The 23490-nt window shown below is 42.9% G+C and overlaps 1 protein-coding gene across 5 annotated transcripts in view; it reads right to left on the reverse strand.

Annotated features, from left to right (window-relative positions):
• Positions 1 to 1727: 1727 nt before the first annotated feature.
• The window catches only part of TLK2 (tousled like kinase 2), a 143456-nt gene continuing 121693 nt past the window's right edge, over positions 1728 to 23490 (reverse strand). For all 5 annotated transcript variants that reach the window (XM_050764844.1, XM_050764842.1, XM_050764841.1 and 2 more), the window contains 6 exons: positions 23207 to 23296; positions 19091 to 19260; positions 17745 to 17883; positions 11196 to 11307; positions 9315 to 9422; positions 1728 to 4822 (listed from right to left, as the gene is read on the reverse strand). In XM_050764844.1, the coding sequence (XP_050620801.1) occupies positions 4649 to 4822; positions 9315 to 9422; positions 11196 to 11307; positions 17745 to 17883; positions 19091 to 19260; positions 23207 to 23296 (793 nt within the window). In that variant the 3' untranslated portion in view covers positions 1728 to 4648. The remainder of the gene's footprint in view (positions 4823 to 9314; positions 9423 to 11195; positions 11308 to 17744; positions 17884 to 19090; positions 19261 to 23206; positions 23297 to 23490) is intronic.

Genomic DNA, 23490 nt, shown 5'->3' on the forward strand with positions numbered 1-23490 from the left:
ACACATGTACACACACACCCCTTCATTGACTCCAGCCTGTCTCGCACCCCTGCTGGGCTCCCCCAGCACAATAGTCCTCTTGTATTCCCTGCCCCCACCAGGTCCCAGATCTGCTCTCAGGCCTGCCTGTTTTCCCAGCCTCTGGCAGGTTCCCCCCACCCAACCACAGAACTCAACAGCAACGTTGAGTCCCTAGCCACTCCCCGCCCTTTTAACCCTCCTTGTCTTCTCTCCCAGCTTTCCAAAGAGTTGCAGTCCAGCCCTGGCCCTCCTCACCCCTCCTTCATCCATTGGGCCAGGGTGGAATCATAAGCAGACCCAGGTCTTGGCCAGCTCCTCCTGCAGCCCTGGAACCCTCAGGTGAAAGGAAAATGTTAAGAGTTGTTTTATGTTTTAAGAGAAGCCAAAGGGTGAGAAGCTTTGCCTGAAGGAGTGAATGTTTCTTGAGTGTACTGTTAGGTACTTGTGCAAGGGATATGTTGTAGGGGCCCTCCAGGTGCTCCCCATAAAGGCAGCATACGTATGACATCATATGCTGTCATCATATGCTGTCGGAGAGCCGACAGCCTTGTAGTTTTTTCCCAGTGTAGAAAATAATAGTCCTGTCTTCCAAGTAGGTGAGTTCAGAAGAGGCCTGATAGCCACCCTCTCCAATGACCCCACCCTTATTGCAGTAGCTGGCTGGCAGGAAGGTTGGCAGGACTGTGTTCATCCTTCAGTGTTCATCCCGCCTGGGAGTCAGGTAGCCTACAGCGGTGTTCTCAAACTGGAGCCTGCATCAGCAACACCTGGAGGATGAAACAGCCTGTTAGGCCCCTCCCCTTCTGCTTCGGATGCAGTGGGAATGGGTGGGACCTGAGAATGTGCACTTCTATAAGCTCCTGGGTGATGCTGACGCTGCTGAACACTTTCATCCATAGAGATGCTTCTCCCCGGCTCAGCCAGAAGCAGTTTTGGAGCCAGGGGAAGAGGAGACTGCTGACCTTGTAAGATAGGGGTTGATACTGAACCTCAAGCCAAAGGGGCAGTCTCTTCAAAGGTCTGCATGTGGTGAGTAGAAGGCTCTGAACCTCACATTAGTGAACTTGGGGTTCCACTACTGGATCTTGTGATCTTTTTTTAAACCACATTTTCTGATTCCCCTCTTATGAGCAAGCCAGGTACTTTACATATCTTATCTCTACTCCTTACTCCCACTATGCAAGGAGATATCCCTGAAGCTTGCAGAGGTGGGATCTGAACCCAGACCTGATTTTAAAGTCTAGGCTCTTAACCTTTCTGTGATTCTGCCTTAAGAAACGAGGCAAATAGCTTGGGCAATGAGAATGATGAAGGCAGGGAAGGAAATAGAACCCTTTTTTAGATAGCTGACATGTCCAGGTCTGCCACAGAAGTGGGGACATACAGGTTTTCCTGCTCTCCATCTAAAGCTACCCATCTCATACTGCAAGAGCCCAGTTCCTTCCCTCCTGGGCCCTTACTCCTGGATTGCTGGCTCCTGGATTGCCAGGCCTTCCCTGTCCTGTTCACTGCTATATTCCCACCAAAAAGCATCATTCCTGGCACACTTCACGGTACCAAAGGTGTTGCATGAATCAACACATTCCCATGCCTGCAATGCCCCAAGACTCAGCCAGTTGCCAGGATTCTCCCATCTACACCTTAGGTGGTCAGGTCCCTGTGTGAAGTTGGAGAACTACAGTCAAATCAAGAGGCTGGGAAATATACTTCTTAAAACTGATTTTAATATCCTTCTTCCCTCCCCCACCCCACTGGGAAAAGGCTAAAACAATCTGGATGGGTTTAATTACAAATTAATACATACTGTCATTGTGTAAAGTAAATCAACATTGGGGCAACAAGGGACTATTGGAAAAAGTGAAACCCATATTAACAAAATATGTCATGGAAGAACCCCACTTAGTGATTTCACTGGCTGCTTGAAAGACAGTCAATGGAAAGGTCAATGTTCTGCATGTTCTCTGGGGCCTGCCTGTCCATGCAACGAAAGGAGGTCTTGCCCAGACTCAGCCAAGCCTAGTTAGCTCCAACCAGGCCCTAGACCAAAAGCAAGGGAAGAGGGCATCCTTTCAATAGGATAAGGGTAGAAAGGGCAGATTGACACATAAAATCCTGCAGCTTCACTTAAAAGCCCACAGGGAAAAAGAAAGCAGGAAGTTACTGGGAAGCCTTAAAGAAAGATGCAGCATTTTCTCAACATTAAAAAAAAAATGTTAAAAAATTAAAAAACAAACAGAAATCAACTACAAGGTCATTGGAGAGGGAGAAAAAAAGGAATAGAACTTCATTGTTTTCAGTAAGTTTAACATGGTCTCGGCTTCATCCATGTCTTCATTATGCAGACACCATCCTCTCAGCACTGTGCTCAACCTGTGAGACTCTTTGCTTAGCAGCTTGAAGGAAATGTTTTTTTAAAAAGGTACTATACACTCATATATAAATGCACACGTTTATATGTGCATGTGTATATACATATAAATTGTAATAAAGTAGTTTTAGAAAGCTGGGGGCACCAAGGCCTCTGGGGCTGACTTCCTTGCATTCAGAATTCCACAGGACAATACCTACCCAAGAACTTCTCTCCAATTTGAAACACTCCATCTTCCCTTAAGATCGCCTGATACGAGGAGACTGAGGCAGGTCCACAAAACAAACAAAGGTCCTAGAAAATGTGTCACCAGTGACACTGTTCACATGTGAAAGGAACACTAGAGTCATGAGTTATTTGAGAGCTCTCTACCCTTTCTGACTCCCCCTCCCTGCCCAGAGAACTTGCAGTCCGGAATACTACATCTTTAAATATTTCTGGCTGAGCCCTCTCGCCACATATGTCAGTAACATTCCAAGCTGGCGACCACATGTTCAGGCTCTGGCTCCCTTCCTCTCTACTGAAGAGTGCTCTGCTGTTTCAAGGGCACGGTGGGGCCACCCGGCTCCCATTTCAGCTCCATCTTCAGTTGATCATACATCTCAGAAACAACCAAATTAAAAAAGAAAATTGGTGCCAAAAGAATCTTCATATTTGAAACGCCTATTTCTCCTTTTTTTTTTTTTTTTTCCTGAGACAGAGTCTCACTCTGTCGCCCAGGCTGGAGTGCAGTGGTACCATCTCGGCTCACTGCAACCTCTGCCTCCTGTGTTCCAGAAATTCTTCTGCCTCAGCCTCCCGGGTAACTGGGACAAGGTGCATGCCACCACACCAGGGTAATTTTTGTTTTTTTAGTAGGGATGGGGTGGGTTTCACCATGTTGACATGGTGAAGAACTCTTGGTCTCGAACTCCTGACCTCGTGATCCACCCACTTTGGCCTCCCAAAGTGCTGGGATTACAAGCGTGAGCCACCACGCCAGGCCTGAAATGCCTATTTCTTTTGAGATGGTTTTTAAAATTCCATTTGATGAATTTTTTAAAGTGAGTTAGAAAATGTGTGTACATACACACAGAGACACACACCACCACACACCCACAAAATTCAGAGGCTTGGGGGGAAGGTTGTTTGCTGCCAAAAGATCTAACAGAAGAAAGCTTATATGCTGATCAAGTTTTAATAACATGGTTAACAAGAAATGTACACCATTTAGCAAGCACACAAAGACTGTGGGTAGGAACTACTGATCCCTGGAGTGTCTGGCTCCCAAGCCCATCTTCTGCCTACCTTTGGCATAGCTTCATAGTTACTACATTCAGAGAATCCAAGAGGACTGCATGGACAGATGAACCTTTATTTAAAAAAATAGCACTTCAAATAAATTAAAAGGGACAACCGTCAAGTGTTCAAATTGTGAAGAAATAGTTGAAAACCTAGAGAGACTCCAAGCTGCAGTCTTCTAACCTCATTCTTTGTCCAATGGCAAACCCCCACACATCTCAGTACTCCCACTCAATTTTTTCCCTACTGAGATGAGGGAAGCAATTGCAGACAGGAGACCAGACGGAGGAGAAAGCTGCATCTGATTGGAATGAACATTGCCACGTACTTGCTAATACGGGTTTCACTTTATGACCAAATGTATTCTTTCAAAAATAAAAAAGGGGAGAGGGAAGCTGCATGTTTTTAAAAATTGAAATTATTTAGGGATAAAACACTAACTCTAGTGCCTTTAACGGGCAATAGCAACTTTTTTCCTCCGAAGTCAAACACCATCCCCAGCTGAGCCTTTGTGCTACAAGCTTTTCAGGAGATGTTACCTAAACTTTATTAAAAGAAAAGAACAAGTTTAAATATAGACACTGGACTAGCCCAGTCTGTATTTTCAAGTCCACATTCTTCATCTGAAGCACTGCATCAGGGACCCCCCTGAGTCTGCATGTTTTCAAGTTCACAGTACATGGAACCAGTTTTTCTTTTTAATTTTTTCCTCACTCAGAGCAGCCACACACAGTGGCCGTTGACGCCGGAACCTCGGGCGGGGCCTTTTCCTATGAGGCCTGGCCGGAGCTGCCCAAGGTTTCTCCTCAATGAGAATCGATGCTGTCATGCTCTATGGATGGGAAAAAAGCAAGAAAATAAAAGCACCTGGTACAGGTTTCATCAGATCCATTCGGATTCGCTATGTTCCAAACCCGCTGCTGAACGCCATTTGTCCACTTTGTGTGTGTTGAACAGTTTGTGGCCTTGGAGTCTGTCTCAATTAGAAGAACTGTTATTGGACGCCCCAGAGGTTGATGCAATAGCAGCTCCAGCAGGGCTACTCGTAGAGACTGACTTTCGGATGTGAGGCAACAAGTAGGGATCACAGGCCAGCTGCTGGACATCAATGCGGTCCTCCTTTCGGTAGGCCAAGCATCGTCGAATAAACGCCTGCAAAGGAGAGTTTCTTGAAGATGGAGGCAGATAGTCTTGGCACCCCTGGAGGGAACCCTAAGGCTATTGGCTGCCAGGGCCCATAGCAAATATCTCCTAAAGAGAAGGAATTTAAGGCCTTCCCCAGAAACCACCAGGCAGACCCAAAGAAAACAAGGGAAGGAGAAGCACCAACAACAGTACCTCTCTGCTGCCACTGATTCCTTCCCAGACAGAAAGGGCTGAGCCATTACTGAAGGGAGGAAAAAGGAAGCATGACCTCTAAATACTCCTGCCCCCAAAGCACTAAGACCAACAGAAAAAAAAAATCTCTCTTTGTCTTCGCTGGTTTGGATGGGAACAGTCTAACTTCATGGTCCTCCATCTACAAACCATGACCTCAAGTGAACTTCCTGCGGAAGTGAAAATTCTATCACCATATGAAGTGTCAGGAGACACACAACGGCTAACACTATGATGTGTCACAGGTGATAAAATCATTTCCCTATGTCGTAAAGGGAAACCTGAAAGGACTTGCATCCACGATAACACTGTAGACCCAAAAATGCAGTGAGTGGGGTTACACACGGAATTCCAGTTGACTACAAATATGGAGGCTATGCAGTTTTAGTTTCTGTAAGTCTTAGCATAAAGGCCCTTATATAGATTATCTGTCTTGTCTTGCTTGTTTTCTTCCTATTTTTTAGCTAGTTCTATTTAATGAGTTTCAATATAACTATTTTAAATAAATTAATTTTTAAAAATCTAAAACATCATTATTACAGAAAGTCCGTATTTTACACAAGGGTGACAAGGATGTGATGTGTCGGTACACACAGGTTCACTGGCTCTCTCAAATGGACTGCTCTGGCGGGGGATGTCGATGCAGAGGCTGCATGGGTGCAGCAGGCAGTATAAGGGAACTCTATACTTTCAGTTTTGCTGTGAGCCTAAAATTGCCTAAAAAGCAGAGTTGATTTGAAACAAAATCTACAACATGAATCAAGCTATTGATTTTCTGGTTTTCCCCCATGTTTGATAAACAAATTAATAATACAATGCCAATCCTGGCTTTTCAAAATCAAAGACAGGTACTGGCTTGGTTAAAGCATTTGGAAGATAAAAACAATTCATAGAAATGAACATAATGATCCTTGGCCTTTAAAAATGAACTTTTCTAGGTGAAAGGCATAGAATTGGAGTTAAACAGGTTACCTTGGGTTAAATATTTGTCAAACTTTTTTTTTTTTTAACTTTTTTTAGAGACAAGATCTTGTTCTGTCACCCAGGCTGGAGTGCATTGGCATGATCACAGCTCACTGTAGTCTCAAACTCCTGGGCTCAAGTGATCTTCTACCTCAGCCTCCCAAGTAGCTAGGACCAAAGGCGTGCCCCACCACATCCAGCTAGTTTTAAAATATTTTGTAGAAATGAGTCTCACTATGTTTCCCAAGCTGGTCTCAAACTTGTGGCCGCAAGTAATCTTGCCACCTCATCTTCCCATAGTGCTAGGATTACAGGTGTGAGCCACGGCACTCAGCCAAGTAAACTTCATTTACCTTGAATTTTCTCTGTAGCTGCCAGTGTCAGCTCTTAAAACAGCAGTCAGCTCACAGAGTTGCCCTGCTTAAAACCTGCAACTGCCTCCCCTCACCCTCCTGCCTCTCTTACCACCTTTCCCTTTGCTCTGTGGACCTGCAAAAAGTTCATTCTCACATCTGAGCTTCTCTCTGCTAAAATGCTTTCCCCTGCAGATCTATGGCTCCTGCAAATCATGGCTCCCACCTTCATACCATTCAAGATACTGCTCAAAATGTCACTTCATCTTTGAGGCCTTCCCTAACCATGCCATCAAAAAAGAAGTTTCTACCTTCTCATCTCCCTACTTTGACTTATTTCTTCATAACATGTGTCACCATCTGAAATGTATCCACTTTTTGTTTTATTGTTTTTCTCATAAGTGGAATATAAACTCCTTAAGGGTAGGGAACTGGTCTGCAGAGTTCACTGCTACATATTTGGTTTCACCCCCACTACCCAGAATAGTGTCTTAGTGTTTCATAGGCATTCAATAAATATTTGTTGTGGGAGGACAGGAAGAGAAGAGGGTAGGATTTGGAGAAACAGGGACACAGGAGACAATTCATGGAAACATTTGGAGATACTTCTGTATTCTTCATAGCAAGTTCATCTAACAGTCTCTAAAGTTTTGGAGACATTTGTTCACTATTTATTGAATAAACACAAAAATTTGACAAAAGTTATATAAAGAAATAGTCTTGAAAAACCTGACAGATTAGGAGAATTAAACATCTACCAGATAACATATTCAAGTCCCTCGGTGTCAACTCTGGGTGGCAGCTGCAGCACGGGTAGTAGAGCAGCTAGCTAGAGAATCTGTCAAGGGTTAGGTGATACCAGTCCTCTTAAACCTCACAACCACCCTTTTTTTTTTTTTTTTTTTTTTTTTTTTTGAGACAGGGTCTTACTGTGTTGCGGAGGCTGGAGTGCAGTGGCTATTCACAGGTGTGATCATAGCACATTACAGGTGTGCAGCGCCGCACCTAGCTACAAACACTTTTAAGGAAGATGTTTTTGTCTCTGTTTTTATGGATAAGGAAAAGCAGCTTAAAAGGTTTAACTTGCCTAAAGTTACACAACTACTACTGAGTGCAGAGCTGATACCAAAATTAGGTTAACCAGGCTTCAAAGCTGAGCCTCTCTCCAGCTCTCCCAGGACAGTCAGGAAATCAGCATTTGCCTTAGGGATGTGTTATGGGACTTCTCCCTTGCAGATTTGATTTCTTGGTTATGCAGTACTTAAACTGTTGAACAATGGGGACAGGGAGTAATCAGTCAGGAATTACAAACAACTGCTAAAGATGTTAATTCTTACCCTGTGACATGGAAGCTATACCACTTGGAAAAAGAGGCTCTTTCCCAACCTATGTCACATAGGTACGCTGTGAAGGAACAGCAGAGATCAAACACCAAAAAAAGAGATTAGACTTGTAACTGGCTGGGCACAGTGGCTCACACCTGTAATCCTAGCACTTTGGAGGCTGAGGCAGGTGGATGACTTGAGCCCAGGAGTTTGAGATCAGCCTGGGCAACATGGCGAAACCCCTTGTCTACAAAAAATACAAAAAAAAAAGCCAGGTGTAGTGGTGCACGCCTGTAGTCCCAGCTTCTCGGGAGGCTGAGGTGGGAGGATCACCTGAGCCTGGGGAGGTCAAGGCTGCGGTGAGCCGTGATAGTGCCACTGCACTCCAGACAGGGTGACAGAGTGAGACTCTGTCTCAAACTGACAACAACAAGACTTACAACTGCTCACTTAGAGTTTAAAAATGCTGAATGACCATAGCATCAAATGGGGCTGGCTACTACTCATCTCAGAAGAACTGGTTAATAGAGATAAAGAAAATAGCACGGAAAAAGTAGGCTGGCTATTAGAATTTGGTTTACAGATGTGGCAAGGATGAATGATTATTTATAGCTTCCTTTTCACCACTTCCCATTCTATGCTTCCTTTGCCCCACTGACTTTGTTATGCCCTCACCAACTGCAACAGAATTTACTGCCTACCATTCGCTTGACATTTAACCCTATAATGTTGATATGGTTTGGCTGTGTCCCCGCTCAAATCTCATCTTGAATTGTAGTTCCCACAATCCCGTGTCATGGAGGGACCTGGTGGGAGGTAACTGAATCATGGGGGTGGTTACCCCCAGGCTGTTCTCATGATAGTTCTTACGAGTTCTGCTAGTTTTATAAGGGGCTTTTCCCTCTTTGCTTGGCACTTCTCCTTTCTGCTGCCATGTAAAGAAGGATGTGTTTGCTTCCCCTTCCACCATGATTGTAAGTTTCCTAAGGTCTCCCCAGCCATGCTGAACTGAGTCAATTAAACCTCTTTCCTTCATAAATTACCCAGTCTTGGGTATATCTTTATTAGCAGCGTGAGAAGAGACTAATACAAATGCCTTAGTACTCTTATATAATTTCTCCTACATGGGCATCAGCTTCCCAAATTAATCATAATCCCTGAATACAGATGAAGCTGAGTATCTTTCATGACATCCACATACCTACCTGTTCTCTCTCAACTGGAGTCTGCTCTCCCTCCCTTTCTAACTCTAGGGAGCCTTTCTGGATTAAAACACACACCGATCAACATTCCTTCTACTGGAACTGGGGATGGGGTGGTCAGGGTGTAAGCAATGTTCTTCTGTCAAGTGTTCTTAGGAATATTAATTCATGCCTATCCTAATGTTTTCAATAACTCCTGAATTTCACACTGAAGAATCCATTCACTATTGGGGATGGGGTGATCAGGGTGTAAGCAATGTTCTTCTGTCAAGTGTTCTTAGGAATATTAATTCATGCCTATCCTCCTAATGTTTTCAATGACTCCTGAATTTCACACTGAAGAATCCATTCACTATTACCCAAAGAAATAATACAGAAAGCAAAGCAGTTGTTTCTGTTAGCCAATGGGTCAAACAAAACTTACCTTTGCTTCAGGTGTTACTACTGGCTTTGGCGGGAACTGCACTTCAGTAGCTTTAAGAATCGTATTCTCTTGTAGGATGTCTTGCTGAGACTGGTTATGGCCAAAAGGCTGTCACATAAAAACAAACAAATAAGGTGGGCCTCTGATGAAAATTAAAGAGAAAACAATTCAGTACCACAGGGAAGGAAAAGGAGAAGACATCTTCTAATATGAACTGCTGCAAGGAACTCTGGAGACAATCTCCTCTAGTTCTCTCACTTTATAGATAAAGGGGGTGAGAGCTCAGAGCGTATGTAACTTGCTCACAGTTCAACTTCCAGGTCAAAGCAGAGTGGGGACCAGAAGCAGCATCTCCTATATCCGAACGTTTTGCTAAGCTTTGCTCACACCAAAGAAAACGGAGATCCAGAGCAGAACCCAGCAACCTCACCTGCTCTGAGGGATACGTGAGGCCCTAAGAAATACACACCTGTGCCTCAGGACAATTCAAGAAACAGAAAAATAGAAGGAAAGGAAGTGAAAACCAAGAGGGGTAAGGAGAGAGCGGGAACAAGAAAGAGTTAGGGTTACTTAATGGTTTAATCCATGCTGAGCTGCCATTTTCTAATAAACTCTTAAAAATAAGTTCAACTCAAGTCTCTCTATACTGGTTCTACTGAGATGTCTCTCAAACAGTTATTTCTAGATAATTTCTACTACTGTTATCAGCAGTAATTCAACATTGTCAGGGAATGGAAATAATAATTAAGCCTACTACCTCTGAATAGTTTCCCTATTTTAGAGAGATGAGATAGAAAAGAAAAGAAAGACCAAGGAGAAGCTAAAGAGGAAAGTATAATCTGAATTAAGAGCCTGGTCTGGGCTGGGCGCGGTGGCTCACACCTGTAATCCCAGCACTTTGGGAGGCTGAGGCAGGCGGATCATGAGGTCATGAGATCAAGATCATCCTGGCTAACACGGTGAAACCCTATCTCTACTGAAAATACAAAAAATTAGCCGGGATCGTAGCAGGCGCCTGTAGTCCTAGCTACTTGGGAGGCTGAGGCAGGAGAATGGCGAGAACCCGGGAGGTGGAGGTTGCAGTGAGCCGATAGCGCACCACTGCACTCCAGCCTGGGCGACAGAGCGAGACTCCAACTCAAAAAAAAAAAAAAAAAAAAAAAGAGCCTGGTCTGAGGAATGTAATCAAAATATTAAGAATTCAAAGGAGACATGGGAACTCCCATCTGGTTTATACCCACAGCCTACTGGGAAACACTGAAACATACAAACACACAAAAACAGGAACATAAATATACAAGTGGATCCTAATATATACATTTATAAGGCATGTTCACAAGGAAAAACAAATATGACAATTCATTAGGTATAGTTTACCACTTGTTGAAATGATATGTGACCTTGATCAGAGGTAACAATGAATACGTCCTGACACCATCTCCCCAGTATAGAAATATAAAGCATGCTTTCATTAATAATAGGCTCAATTAATGGGACGGTTGGCAATAAAGATTCTGGGGATATTTTGAGCTTGGCGCCCACAGGTTCTTGGGAAGATTGTATACTTTAATAAATATACGATTTATGTAAATCCCTATACATACTATCAGAACAAATACATGTTCAAGATCTAATTGATAACAGTAAAAGTGCATGATTTTAACAGCCCAGCAGAACTCATTAGGTACCCTAGGGTTGAGGATTTCTGCTTACGAATAAGGCTTGTATTTATTAAGTCTTTATTTTCTTTAAACCACCCTTTTAGGATTCTATTTTGTATAACCTAATAATTAACTTCAAGAGACTAATCCATACCAAGGCACTGTATGTGTGTGCCACCCAAGAAAGAAATCAAGCTTCTCCGTCAACCTTCTAACTTACCTTCCTTCCATAAAGACACTGATAGAAGATCACACCCACTGACCACACATCAACTTTATTTGAGATCTTTGGTGGTTCTTTCCCAACCACAAAACACTCTGGTGGTAAATACCTGGGACAAAGAAGAAATAAAAATTCTTAGAATAATGATTATGTAAGTTTAAGACATGTACAAAAAGACAAAATAAAATATCTTGTTGAAAACAGAAATATCTTTTTTTTTTTTTTTTTGAGACAGGGTCTTGCTCCATCACCCAGGCTGAGTACAGTGGCGTGATCATGGCTCATTAAAGGCTCAACCTCCCGAGCTCAGGTGGTTCCCCCACCTCAGCCTCCCAAGTAGCTGGGATTAAAGGCAGGCACCACCATGCGCAGGTAGTTAAAAAAAAAAATTGTACAGGTGGGGTCTCACTGTGTTGCCCAGGCTGGTCTCAAACTCCGGGACTCAAGTGATCCTCCCACCTCGACCTCCTAAAGTGCTGGGATTACAGGCGTGAGCCACCATGCCTGGCCAATATGTGAATTTTAATAGTCAACTTAGACCTACATGGAGAGTCAATGAAAAGACACTCTAGGCGAGGTGTAGTGGCTCATACTCATAATCCCAGCACTTTGGGAGGACAAGTCCGGCAGATTGTTTGAGCTCAAGACTTTGAGACCAGCCTGGGCAACACGGCAAAACCCCATCTCTACTAAAAATACAAAAATTAGCTGGGCCTGGTAGCACACCCCTGTAGTACTTGGGAAGCTGAGGTGGGAGGATCACTTGAGCCTGGTGGAGGCTGACTGCAGTGAGCCGAGATCATGCCACTGCACCCCAGCGACAGAGTGAGACCTCATCTCAAAGAAAGAAAAGACACTCTAACTTAGGGAGGCAGTAATGTCCCTACAGAGCATCAAAATACAGTTCTCAATTTCCTAAGAGTGGTAAATATTCTCACTAGTCCCACTTCACTCACTCTAAGCCTCCTTTCCCAGGGTCGTGCCTAATATAAGTGTCATTTGACAAGTTTTAAAAAGGGGGTGGGGAGACACAAAAGAAGCGCATTCCCTTTTAGGATAGCTTCATCAACAAATATTAAATGTAACTAGAAATGGCGTGGGTTTCATGTTGCCAAAAGGAGATGTCTCTGAAATAAGTAAATGTTTTAAAAGTCCAAAGGAATTCAGGACCCAGTACAGATATTTGAGGGCAGAGGTTATCCTACCTTCTTATGGTAGCCTCTTATGATTCCAATATCAAAGATGACAATAAAGTCCTAATTTTCAGAAGACACTTCTTTTCTTTTAGAGATGGGGTCTCACTCTGTTGTCCAGGTTGCTCTGGAACTCCTGATCTGAAGCGATCCTCCCACCTTGGGCTTCCCAAGTGGCTGGAATTTACAGGTGCAGCACCCACCACACGTGGCTCAGAAGGTATTTTATATTTCCTACTTTAAGGGTGATCAGGGGCTTACTGGAAAACTAACAAATAGTGTAGCAAAGGCCAAACTAGTTGTTAGAACAACTCATTCCTCATCTAAATTCCTTCCCTCCCCACCACTGGTCTCTGAAGAAACTTTAATATGTGATAGCCAACCACACCAAATTGTATGGTATGGAAGGTAAGTACCTCTTGTATTTAGGAAACCAAATAAATTCAGCTGGAGTCTTAGCCACATCAAGGCTGGAAGGTAGAATTCTGAAGATTACCGATTGATTTCTGAAGATTTCATACTAGCAAAATCAATTCTGTGGAAAATTCTGTATTTGGACCCTATGCTCATCCTGGAATACAACTTACAGATTGAAGGGGACCACATGAGTTCAGAGGCAAAATATTCCTTCTCTGATCCATCTCTATCAAATTTAGTTTCAGATGACAGCCTTTCTTTCTTTTAAAAAAAAGTTATAGTTTCATATTCTTGTTTCTTATTTTTTATTAGTAAGAGACTTTTTGCGACAGGGTCCTGCTCTGTTGCCCAGCCTGGAGTGCAGTGGCGTGATCTCAGCTTGCTGCAACCTCCGCCTCTCAGGTTCAAGCAATTCTCCTGCCTCAGCCTCCTGAGTAGCTGGGATTACAGGCGCCCGCCGCCATGCGTGGCTAATTTTTGTATTTTTTGGTAGAGACGGGTTTTCACCATGTTGGCCAGGCTGGTCTCGAACTCCTGGCTTCAAGTGATCCGCCCGCCTCAGCCTCCCAAAGCGCTGGGATTAAGTAAGCCACCGTGCCCAGCCTAAGAAACGTTTTAAGATGATTAAGACCTTTAACTAGATTATTATTTTACAATGAAAACTTTTAGCCAAAGCACACATTGAGAAATGAAATATAGGACTCATTAAGAAGGGAAAAAGGCAAAGAAATAAAGGAAAAAGAATTTGTAAAAAGAATAGATCTTCCAAGAGCTACTGAAACCGCCCTGAACCCTAGTTTTCATAGTTCTTGATTTTTCTGGGGTGCGGGGGGATGGAGTCGCACTCTGTTGCCCAGGCTGGAGGGCAGTGGTGCAATCTCGGCTCACTGTAACCTCTGCCTCCCAGGTTCAAGCAATTCTCCTGCCTCAGCCACGAAAGTAGCTGGGATTACAGGCGTGTGCCACCACGCCCGACTAATTTTTTGTATTTTTAGTAGAGATAGGGTTTCACCATGTTAGCCAGGCTGGTCTTGATTTCCTGACCTCATGATCTGCCTACCTCAGTCTCCCAAAGTGCTGGGATTACAGGCGTGAGCCACCACACCCGGCCAATTCTTGATTTTTTTTTTTTTTTTTTTGAGACGGAGTCTCACTCTGTCACCCAGGCTGGAGTGCAGTGGCGTGCTATAGGCTCACTGCAACCTCCACCTCCCGGGTTTACACCATTCTCCTGTCTCAGCCTCCCAAGTAGCTGGGACTACAGGCACCTGCCACCTTGCCTGGCTAGCTTTTTGTATTTTTTAGTAAAGACGGGGTTTCACCGTGTTAGCCAGGATGATCTCGATCTCCTGACCTCGTGATCCGCCCGTCTCGGCCTCCCAAAGTGCTGGGATTACAGGCTTGAGCCACCGCGCCCGGCCAATTCTTGATTTTTTAATACACATAACTTAAATATGATCTTGGATAAGTAACAAATATAACCTTAATTCTAAAATGATCATTTAAATGTATTTATAACTTTTTTTTGGCAGTGGCAGGGAAGAACAGGAGTTGTTGAACTCACCCAAATGCAGAAAATAAGTTAGCAAGAGTTTTTGTTTTTGTTTTTTGAGACAGTCTCGCTCCATTGCCAAGCTGGAGTGCAGTGGCGCGACCTTGGCTCACTGCAACCTCAGAGTAGCTGGGATTACAGGCATGCGCCACCATGCCTAGCTAATTTTTGTATTTTTAGTAGAGATGGGGTTTCGCTACATTGGCCAGGATGGTCTCGATCTCTTGACCTCGTGATCCGCCTGCCTTGGCCTCCCAAAGTGTTGGGATTACAGGCATGAGCCACCCGCCAGGCCAGCAAGATTTTTAGAATATAAAAAGCCCCGTCACTTGATTGTACATGTCTGGCATATCCCTTTCTAGGTCTCAGTTTCTCCATCTGTAAGTGAATGAAATTAATTCTTCACCCAAATAATACGGAAAATAATAAGCATCCTAACTTACTATCAAGGATTTTGGGAGGAGAGTAAAAGACAGCTCTATGATACTAAACTGTGTTAAAAAAAATACGTAGTTGCATATTCCATCACAATCAAAATCCCCATACAAAAAACAAATTATTCTCAAGGCATAGTCTATGTGTCACTTCTTTTTTTTTTTTTTTTTTTTTTTGAGACGGAGTCTTGCTCTGTCACCCAGGCTGGAGTGCAGTGGCCGGATCTCAGCTCACTGCAAGCTCCGCCTCCCGGGTTTACGCCATTCTCCTGCCTCAGCCTCCCGAGTAGCTGGGACTACAGGCGTCCGCCACCTCGCCCGGCTATTTTTTTTGTATTTTTTAGTAGAGACGGGGTTTCACCGTGTTAGCCGGGATCGTCTCTCGATCTCCTGACCTCGTGATCCGCCCGTCTCGGCCTCCCTAAGTGCTGGGATTACAGGCTTGAGCCACCGCGCCCGGCCTCTGTGTCACTTCTTTAAAATAAGTATTCAGCCAGGCGCGGTGGCTCACTATGAAAACTATGGCCGGGCGCGGTGGCTCAAGCCTGTAATCCCAGCACTTTGGGAGGCCGAGACGGGCGGATCACGAGGTCAGGAGATCGAGACCATCCTGGCTAACACGGTGAAACCCCGTCTCTACTAAAAAATACAAAAAACTAGCCGGGCGAGGTGGCGGGCGCCTGTAATCCCAGCTACTCGGGAGGCTGAGGCAGGAGAACGGGCGTGAACCCGGGAGGCGGAGCTTGCAGTGAGCTGAGATCTGGCCACTGCACTCCAGCCTGGGCGACAGAGCGGGACTCCGTCTCAAAAAAAAAAAAAAAAGAAAACTAGGGTTCAGGGCGGTTTCAGCCTATATTCCCATCACTTTGGGAGGCCGAGGCAGGTGGATCACCTGATGTCAGGAGCTCAAGACTAGCCTGGCCAATATGGTGAAAGCTATCTCTACTAAAAATACAAAAAAATTAGCTGGGCGTGGTGGCGGGTGCCTGTAATCGCAGCTACTCGGGAGGCTGAGGCAGGAGAATCGCTTGAACCCGGGAGGTAGAGGTTGCAGTGAGTCGAGACCACGCCATTGCACTCCAGCTCAGGCAACAAGAGCGAAACTCTGTCTCAAATAAATAAATAGATAAATAAATAAGAGAAGTATTCAGCGTAGTAGAGTTCTGCAGCCACCAAATACTGCAAATAGTTAACTTATAATTTGTTATACCCTTCAGGATTATTTTTATCTGACATACTGAGGATGGTGATTATGACAATATTTCTACCAATTTGGAGACTCTTCAAACCTTCATAGAAACCTCTAATACTTAATCTTCTCAGAAGCCCTGTCTTACTTTAAATTATTAAAAATCTCAACTATAATCTAAAGTACAAAGAACAGTAAAATGACCCCCTAAGTAAGCACCATCCAGCTTCAAGAATTATCAACATGTGGCCAATCTTCACCATTTTCCCCTACAGACTACTTTGAAGCAAAATCCCTAGCATCACATAATTTTTACTTAAATTCTAATCACTGAATTTTTGTAGGTAAGCAACTATAGCAGTAACTATTTTAAATGCGAAAAAACTGTGCCTTAAAAAAAAAAAAAACTATCAAACACAAAGCTCAAATCCAAATTCCAGTGAATTTATATAGCAGAGGTATAGACCTGTTTCCAGAACTTTCAGCAGCAGATATTTTTGTATCACTCAGTGACAGGAACACTAGCCCACAATAACCACCACAGTGAATAAACACTGTAAATGTAGCTTCTATTTTAAATCTATAATTTCAAAGTTTTAATTTAAGGACTGACTTTTTACTATAGGTACCATTTTCACAAGCAGTAAGGAGCAACAGAAACTGGGGCATTGTGTCCATGGTGTTATTGGCAAGCTTCATGATGAGCACAGGGCTGATGCTGTGTGTTGTGAAGACCACGCCCCTCTGCTTCCTCCTCTACCTCTGATTCCCAGACAGTCAGTACTCCCTGCTAAGGTCCAGGACCCTCCAGTTCCAAAGGTAAGTGATTTGACCACCTTCCCTGGGGTACAAATAATATGTGTTGCCCCTCTGTTGGTGCTATAGAGCCTTCTTTTGCAACTCTTGAAAGAAATCCCTCATCCCATTAAGCCGTGAAGAGAGACTTGTATTTGGACTAAAAAAAAATTGGGGGCCATTCTTTATATACACCAATATGTGGCTTGTGTGACCACCTCAAAATGGAAGAGGAAGCTTTGTTAACACACTTTTATAACCATAGAGTTAAAGGCCTGAGTTTCAGGTATCTTTTATGGTTCTAATGGCCAAAGGTTATTGTAGGCAGAAATAGAAGCATAAAACTGGCAGGCTGAGCTAGCTTGGGTGGGGTGGCTAGGGAAAGACAGGTGACAAGAGATGGGAAGAAATGTGCCTCAAAAACTTTCAGAACATGGCTAACAGACACGGATAAACTTCTGGTAAATTGTGGTCACTTTTTCCTGTATAGATTTCATACGCGCTATAGTTACGTTTCATTCTGATCCTCGTAACTCCCTACGGTCCAACATCCTCAGGCAACTCTTGAGACAAATCCCTTATCCCATTAACCCATGAAGAGAGACCTGTATTTGGACGAGAAAGATTTTGGGGCCATTCTTTATATACACCACATGAGCAACCTTGCTCTCTACTGACTTGCAAGGCCAACTCTGTGCAGAAAACATACATTTCAAATACCTGGCCACATATAAGCTCTCCTTCTTCTTAAGGGTTTTCAAGAAAGGAAAGAAAAATTAAGACAAATTAATGTAAATACCAAGAGTCAAACTGCTGAAAAGATAGTAACGATTTGGGGAGAAAGTCTGCTTTGGTTTATGGATTTTTGCCTAGCAGATAGCATACAGCGATTAATTCATTATCAACACTTCAGCAGAGCAGAGCCACATCTCTATAGCCAACCTGGCAGAGCTCCTGGATACCTACCAATAAGTACCAGCACCTTGTGATGTTAGCTCCATGCCATCCACTGAATTGTAGCTATCATCATCCATGATCTTCGAAAGACCAAAATCTGTAATTTTTATCTCTCCACACGCTGTACCATTTACTAAAAGAATATTACCTAAAAAATAAAAACCTTCATGAATAAGCAGAGACTTACCGATTAAGAGAAAAACCCAAAGTAATAGCAGATAAGAACTCAAACTCTCGCAAAAGCAAACATCCACATCTTGGGAATCAAGCAATCTGGACTCTGGATACTCAGGGAGAGCCCTCCGCATCTGCTGAAACTTTTTTTCTAAGAATCACCTGCTTAATGTGCCAAAACCACCACTATGATGAACTCTGGAAATAACAATAACTGGCTAAAGTAAAATATCCTTGTTCACTTGGTCAAAAATGACGGGACACTTTCATCTGAACTTTCAGTGAGGATCTCTAAATTACCCTGTTTAGAACAGTACTTGGGGTGTGGGGGAGGAATCAAAGAAAACATGTAAGGGAGCCAAAGCTAGCACCACAGCACCACCTACAGCTCCCATGGCAGGAAAAGTGTTGAATTCAGTTACGGAAAATTCATTCACAAAATAGCCATCTTTTTAAAAATTTCTTCATTATAATTAATGTTGTAGTCATCTGAGTTATATTAGAACATTAGAGAATAGTCAATGAGATGTAATATGCACCTACCAGAAGAGTAAAGCAAAGTTTACAATTTTGCAACACCAGAAGGTAAATGTGGACCATCTTCCTAATGCCCAAGCTAAGCTGTTAAGAGTTGTCTATAGAACATATGCAGATTTCTAAAACACAGCTGAAGATAATAATAAAAAATAGAGGTAAGGACTCTAGCTGCCCTGTACTCTTTGCTGATGACCATCAAACCTAGATAATAACCATACAAAAAGATGAAAAATTCTGCTTGAAATTTATTGAAATGGGAGGCACATAAGTAAAATAAGTTATTAATTTGGGGGCTCTTATCAAAGAGACCTGAAGCAGAGGAACTGTTACGTAGTATGAGTCATGGGAAAAATACAAAACTGAACGTGCCAGAACAGTTCTTTCTTAATGAGACTTACATCATGAACTGCCCTGGCTGCAAAGATAAAGGTATTGTTTCTCCAGAGTATTTAATCCAACACACCCTCCTAAACCCAGTCCTGCTTGGCCAGGACTCTTTTTTCCCACACCTACCCAGGCAATCAAAAGTCAGATGTTAGTAGCCTGTCTTGGCTGCTGTGAATTTCTCTAACTTTATCAAATTAAAAGTCACTTATAAGACCAAAGAAAACCAACTAATACTATCTCCTAAAAGTCAGACATACCTGGTTTGAGGTCATAGTGTATGATGGGAGGTTTTATTTCATTTAAGTACTTTAAAGCATTCACAATCTGCATGATAATGGACCGGGCCTCTTTCTCCGACATTAATTTGTGCTGTTTCAGGTAGAAGTCCAGATCATTTCCCTCACAGTATTCTAATACTGTACAAAACCTAAAAACAAATAAACCAACATTTAACCATGGAATAAGAGCAAGCAGATTAAGACTACCTAAATCAGTCCCAGGTGAAAACTTCACGTCATTAGCTTCTCACTCCTTTCTTCTTTGTTCCTTAAAATACTCTTCGATTCTTTATTCAGTATTAGCTGAGGGGTTTCTAGTAAGAAACTGCTTATTCTCTTGAAGAGTCTCCACACCCTCAATGTTGGAATCTGTTGTGCTCAGGTTCACCCATGGCAGACCTCTTCTTGAGTCTAGACTATAAGAATACCGATAAGAACTATAATGTATTTAAGCTAGGTATCTTCTTGGAAGGGGCTCCTTTACACACCCATGTCACACATCCATGTCTAAACAACTAGAATGTGATCAAGTACACAATTCTCCCTTTTTTTTTTTTGAGACTCTGTCTCACTCTGTTGCCTACACTGTAGTGCAGTGGCGCAATTTCAGCTAGGTATACAATTCGCACTGCAAACATTTTATATAACCCTGAGTGCTGACAATGAGGAAGAATCTAGAGTTTGCCCATGTCCCAAAAACTGACTGCATACTATGTCTCTTGACAGCTTGGCACAATACTGCACTACAATTTTTCTTAAACATAAGGTGTAAAAGGGCTTGTAAAGTATAGCATCTACGGTTCTAACAAATGTATGCGGGCTCTCTTTCCTTCACTTATGTCAATATATCATACCCAAACATAAAACCATATGGCATCTGTGGCATCACAGGTCATGTGCCTATCTTCCAAGGCATTATACTCTGAAGTAAGGTGTCCTGAACTGTGTGACTATCCCTGAGGGATGAATACCTTTTCAAGTATTCTAAGTTGTGATAATGTGGGTGTATCAGTCAGGGTCTAGCCTGGAAAAAAAACAAAACAAAACCACTTGATCATTTAAAACAGAGAGACTTTAATTCAGGGAACTGATCATACAGATGATGGAAGAGCTGAGAAGACAAACTGGTCAGTGAGGCACCCTGGAGATCATACAGCAGGAAGCCATTAGCACCCTCAGGCGAGCGGGCCAGAAGGGAGGAGATGGTGAAACCAGAACCCAGGGTCACCAGGGGAAACTAGAATTGCAGGATGGGAGAGGTGGAGACCCCCTCCCATTTCTGCTTCACATTGGCTGAAACCAGCAGGACACCAATGGACACATGGGCCTGGTAAACACAGCCTACAAGGACTAACCCCCCGAAGATACAGAGCAGCAAAAGGGCGAGGAACAGAACTGAGAGCAAACAGGTTTAGGACTAGCGCTATGGGCCACTGGGCAATTTGAAGCCTTCATAAAGCACTGCAATTGAATATGGACACACATGGTCCTGTGGACTCCACAAACTGAACAATATCTTATGCCATCTTACGAAACATAGCAGGGCATTCTAGCCCTGTATCTGAAAACAAGTGTCTGCTGTAATCCCAGCAATCTGGAAGGCAGAGATGGGCAGATCACTTGAGGCCAAGAGTTTGAGACCAGCCTGGCCAATACAGTGAAACTCCGTCTCTACTAAAAATATATAAAATTGGCCAGGTATGGTGGCGCACACCTGTAATCCCAGCTACTTGAGGGACTGAGGCACGAGAATTGCTTGAACCCATGAGGTGGAGGTTGCAGTGAGCCAAGATCATGCCACTGCATTACTGCCTGGACAACAGAGCAACACTCCATCTCAAATAAAACAAAATAAAATAAATGTCTGAAATTTATAGATTTCTCTGACCTGAGATTCTGAAATCTGAAATACAGACTCATGCTCAATGAAATGATTCTTTGACCCAAATGCAAGTTGAAAATAAAGCCTCACTTTCAGTCAGGCACAGTGGCTAAAGCTTGTAATCCCAGCACTTTGGGAGGCTGAGGTGGGCGGATCACAAGGTCAGGAGTTCAAGACCAGCCTGCCCAGCATGGTGAAACCCTGTATCTACTAAAAATAGAAAAAATTAGCCAGGCATGGTGGCGTGCATCTGTAATCCTAGCCACTCGGGAGGCTGAGGTAGGAGAATCACTTGAACCTGGGAGTCGGAGGTTGCAGTGAGCCAAGATGGCACCACTGCACTCCAGCCTGGGCAACAGAGCCTCAAAAAAAAAAAATTAATAATAATAAAATAAAGCCTCACTTTTAATACCCAAACAATTCTCAGAAGATATTCTAAAAATCATGGTCTGACTTATTTTTGGTGAAAATTCATCATACATGCAATAGAAAGAACAAAGTAATCAACTCGAGAATAGTGTAGAACCAACTCAATTTCTCACATTAGTTAAAAGTGTGTATATAATTCAAAACAGCAGATAATTTGAGCCTGATTTAATAGTTCAGAGAGGGGGGTCTACCTAGTACTGAAGAAATCTACTCAAAGCAAAACAGTGATGTCATGACCTGCCCCTGGTTTCCCAATCCTGCCCTCTAACTACATCTTTTTAAAAAAATTCCACTCCATGTGAAACACACATGGCTAAGCTCAGTGCCAGGGCTATCCAAATGAGAAGAAGAAATCCCTGAGAGAATGGCCCAGGTCATGTTTCCAAAGGGAATTATAGTCCTCTTTGGGGTTATTTCTAAATGTGAGCCAGCGGTTTGCACAGCCATCTCTGAGACTGTTGGCTAGAACAGAGATGGCTTAAAACTCCTAGAATTACCATGGGAGGCTGAGGGAACCTGGAGTCTAGACCTAGGACATATTCCGATTCAGTTCAGACTTCTACAGAGAAACATTTCCAAATGTTGAGATGTATCCAACTAAACTGCTGGGTAAACCCAGAGGTACAGGAGCTTACCGATACCAAGTAACAAAATACAGCAATGACCACAATTACCAACGATCTCAGACAAGTCATTTAACTTCTCTGGTCCTCAAAATCCTTCTATAAAACGAAAAGGCTGGACTCAGAACCCTTCCTATTCTAACATCCTATAAGCCTATAAGCCTGTATTTCAACATGTTGCACTGACTGAGCCTTGTCTTCATTAGTGCCACATTTGTTGTCTCATTCTAGGATAAAATCATACAGCCAGTACTTTTTTAAAAAAGTCTGGCAATGTTCATAAAAGTCTCTGGGGTGAGCAGAAACTCTCTTGAACAGTCTACACTCACTAGTGCACGTCAGTGGCATGCTGGCACCAACTCATGTCAGTTTCCAAGAGCTGACTTAAATTTTCAAGAGTTTTGTGAGCGGGTTATCAAACCACTGGTAGGACAAACAGATAAGCAAAATGTGGTATACCCACAGGATGGAATATTATTTTGTCATAAAAAGGAATGAAATACCAATACAGGCTACAAGGATGAAACTTGACAACATTATGCTAAGTGAAAGAAGCCAGCAATAAAAGTCCACATACTATATGATTCCATGCATATGAGAGTCCAGAATAGGAAATCTATAGAGATAAAACAGACAGATTAGGGTGAGGGCAGAGGCATGGAATAGTGGAATAGAGGAATAGTAGTAAAAGGTATGGGGTTTCTTTTGAGGTGGTGAAAAAATTCTAAAATTGGCTCTGGTGGTTGTATATATCTATGAATATGCTGAAAACCACTAAACTGTATATTTTACATGTGTGAATTATACAGTATGTGAATAATAATTAAGATGTTTTAAAAAAATAAACAGGTGGTACATCAAAATTGGACACAGGAGGAATATCTACACTACGGAAACTGGCAAACACTACAAATTAGCCCTGTCTCTCTTCATACCAAGCTGGTTGTTAAACATTTACTGGCACACAAGTGCATGGTCCTTTGGCCTAGAGGTTTCTTACTGACCCAAATTTGAATTTATGTTTGATCATTTGTCCACAAATTAATATATTTGGTTCCCTCAGAGGGTATGTCCTAGACCCAGAGTTCAGCTCTATTCCATGGACAATCAACATTGCAAGAAAATAATGTAACTGTTAAGGTAAAACAGCACAGCACTTACGAGTCAGTATCCAGTGAAAAGTAATCATACAGCTTAACTATTCTGGGATGATCCAGTTCTTTATGAATCCGGTATTCCCTACATGCATGCCTGTAAACAAAAGGGAAAATTAACAAGAAGGTATATTGGCCTACCTTTTAGAACTCTTCAAAGATCTTCCTAAATATTCAATCATTTCTCTATTGTCTCCACATGTTAATTCCATTCTGGTCCATCTGGTCCCTCATCTGACTTCTCTCTTTGCTCATCCTATTTTCTCTATTGGAATCTACCAAGCCATTGAG

This window comes from Macaca thibetana, chromosome 16 (genome assembly GCF_024542745.1).
Source record: "Macaca thibetana thibetana isolate TM-01 chromosome 16, ASM2454274v1, whole genome shotgun sequence".
Lineage (NCBI taxonomy): Eukaryota > Metazoa > Chordata > Mammalia > Primates > Cercopithecidae > Macaca > Macaca thibetana.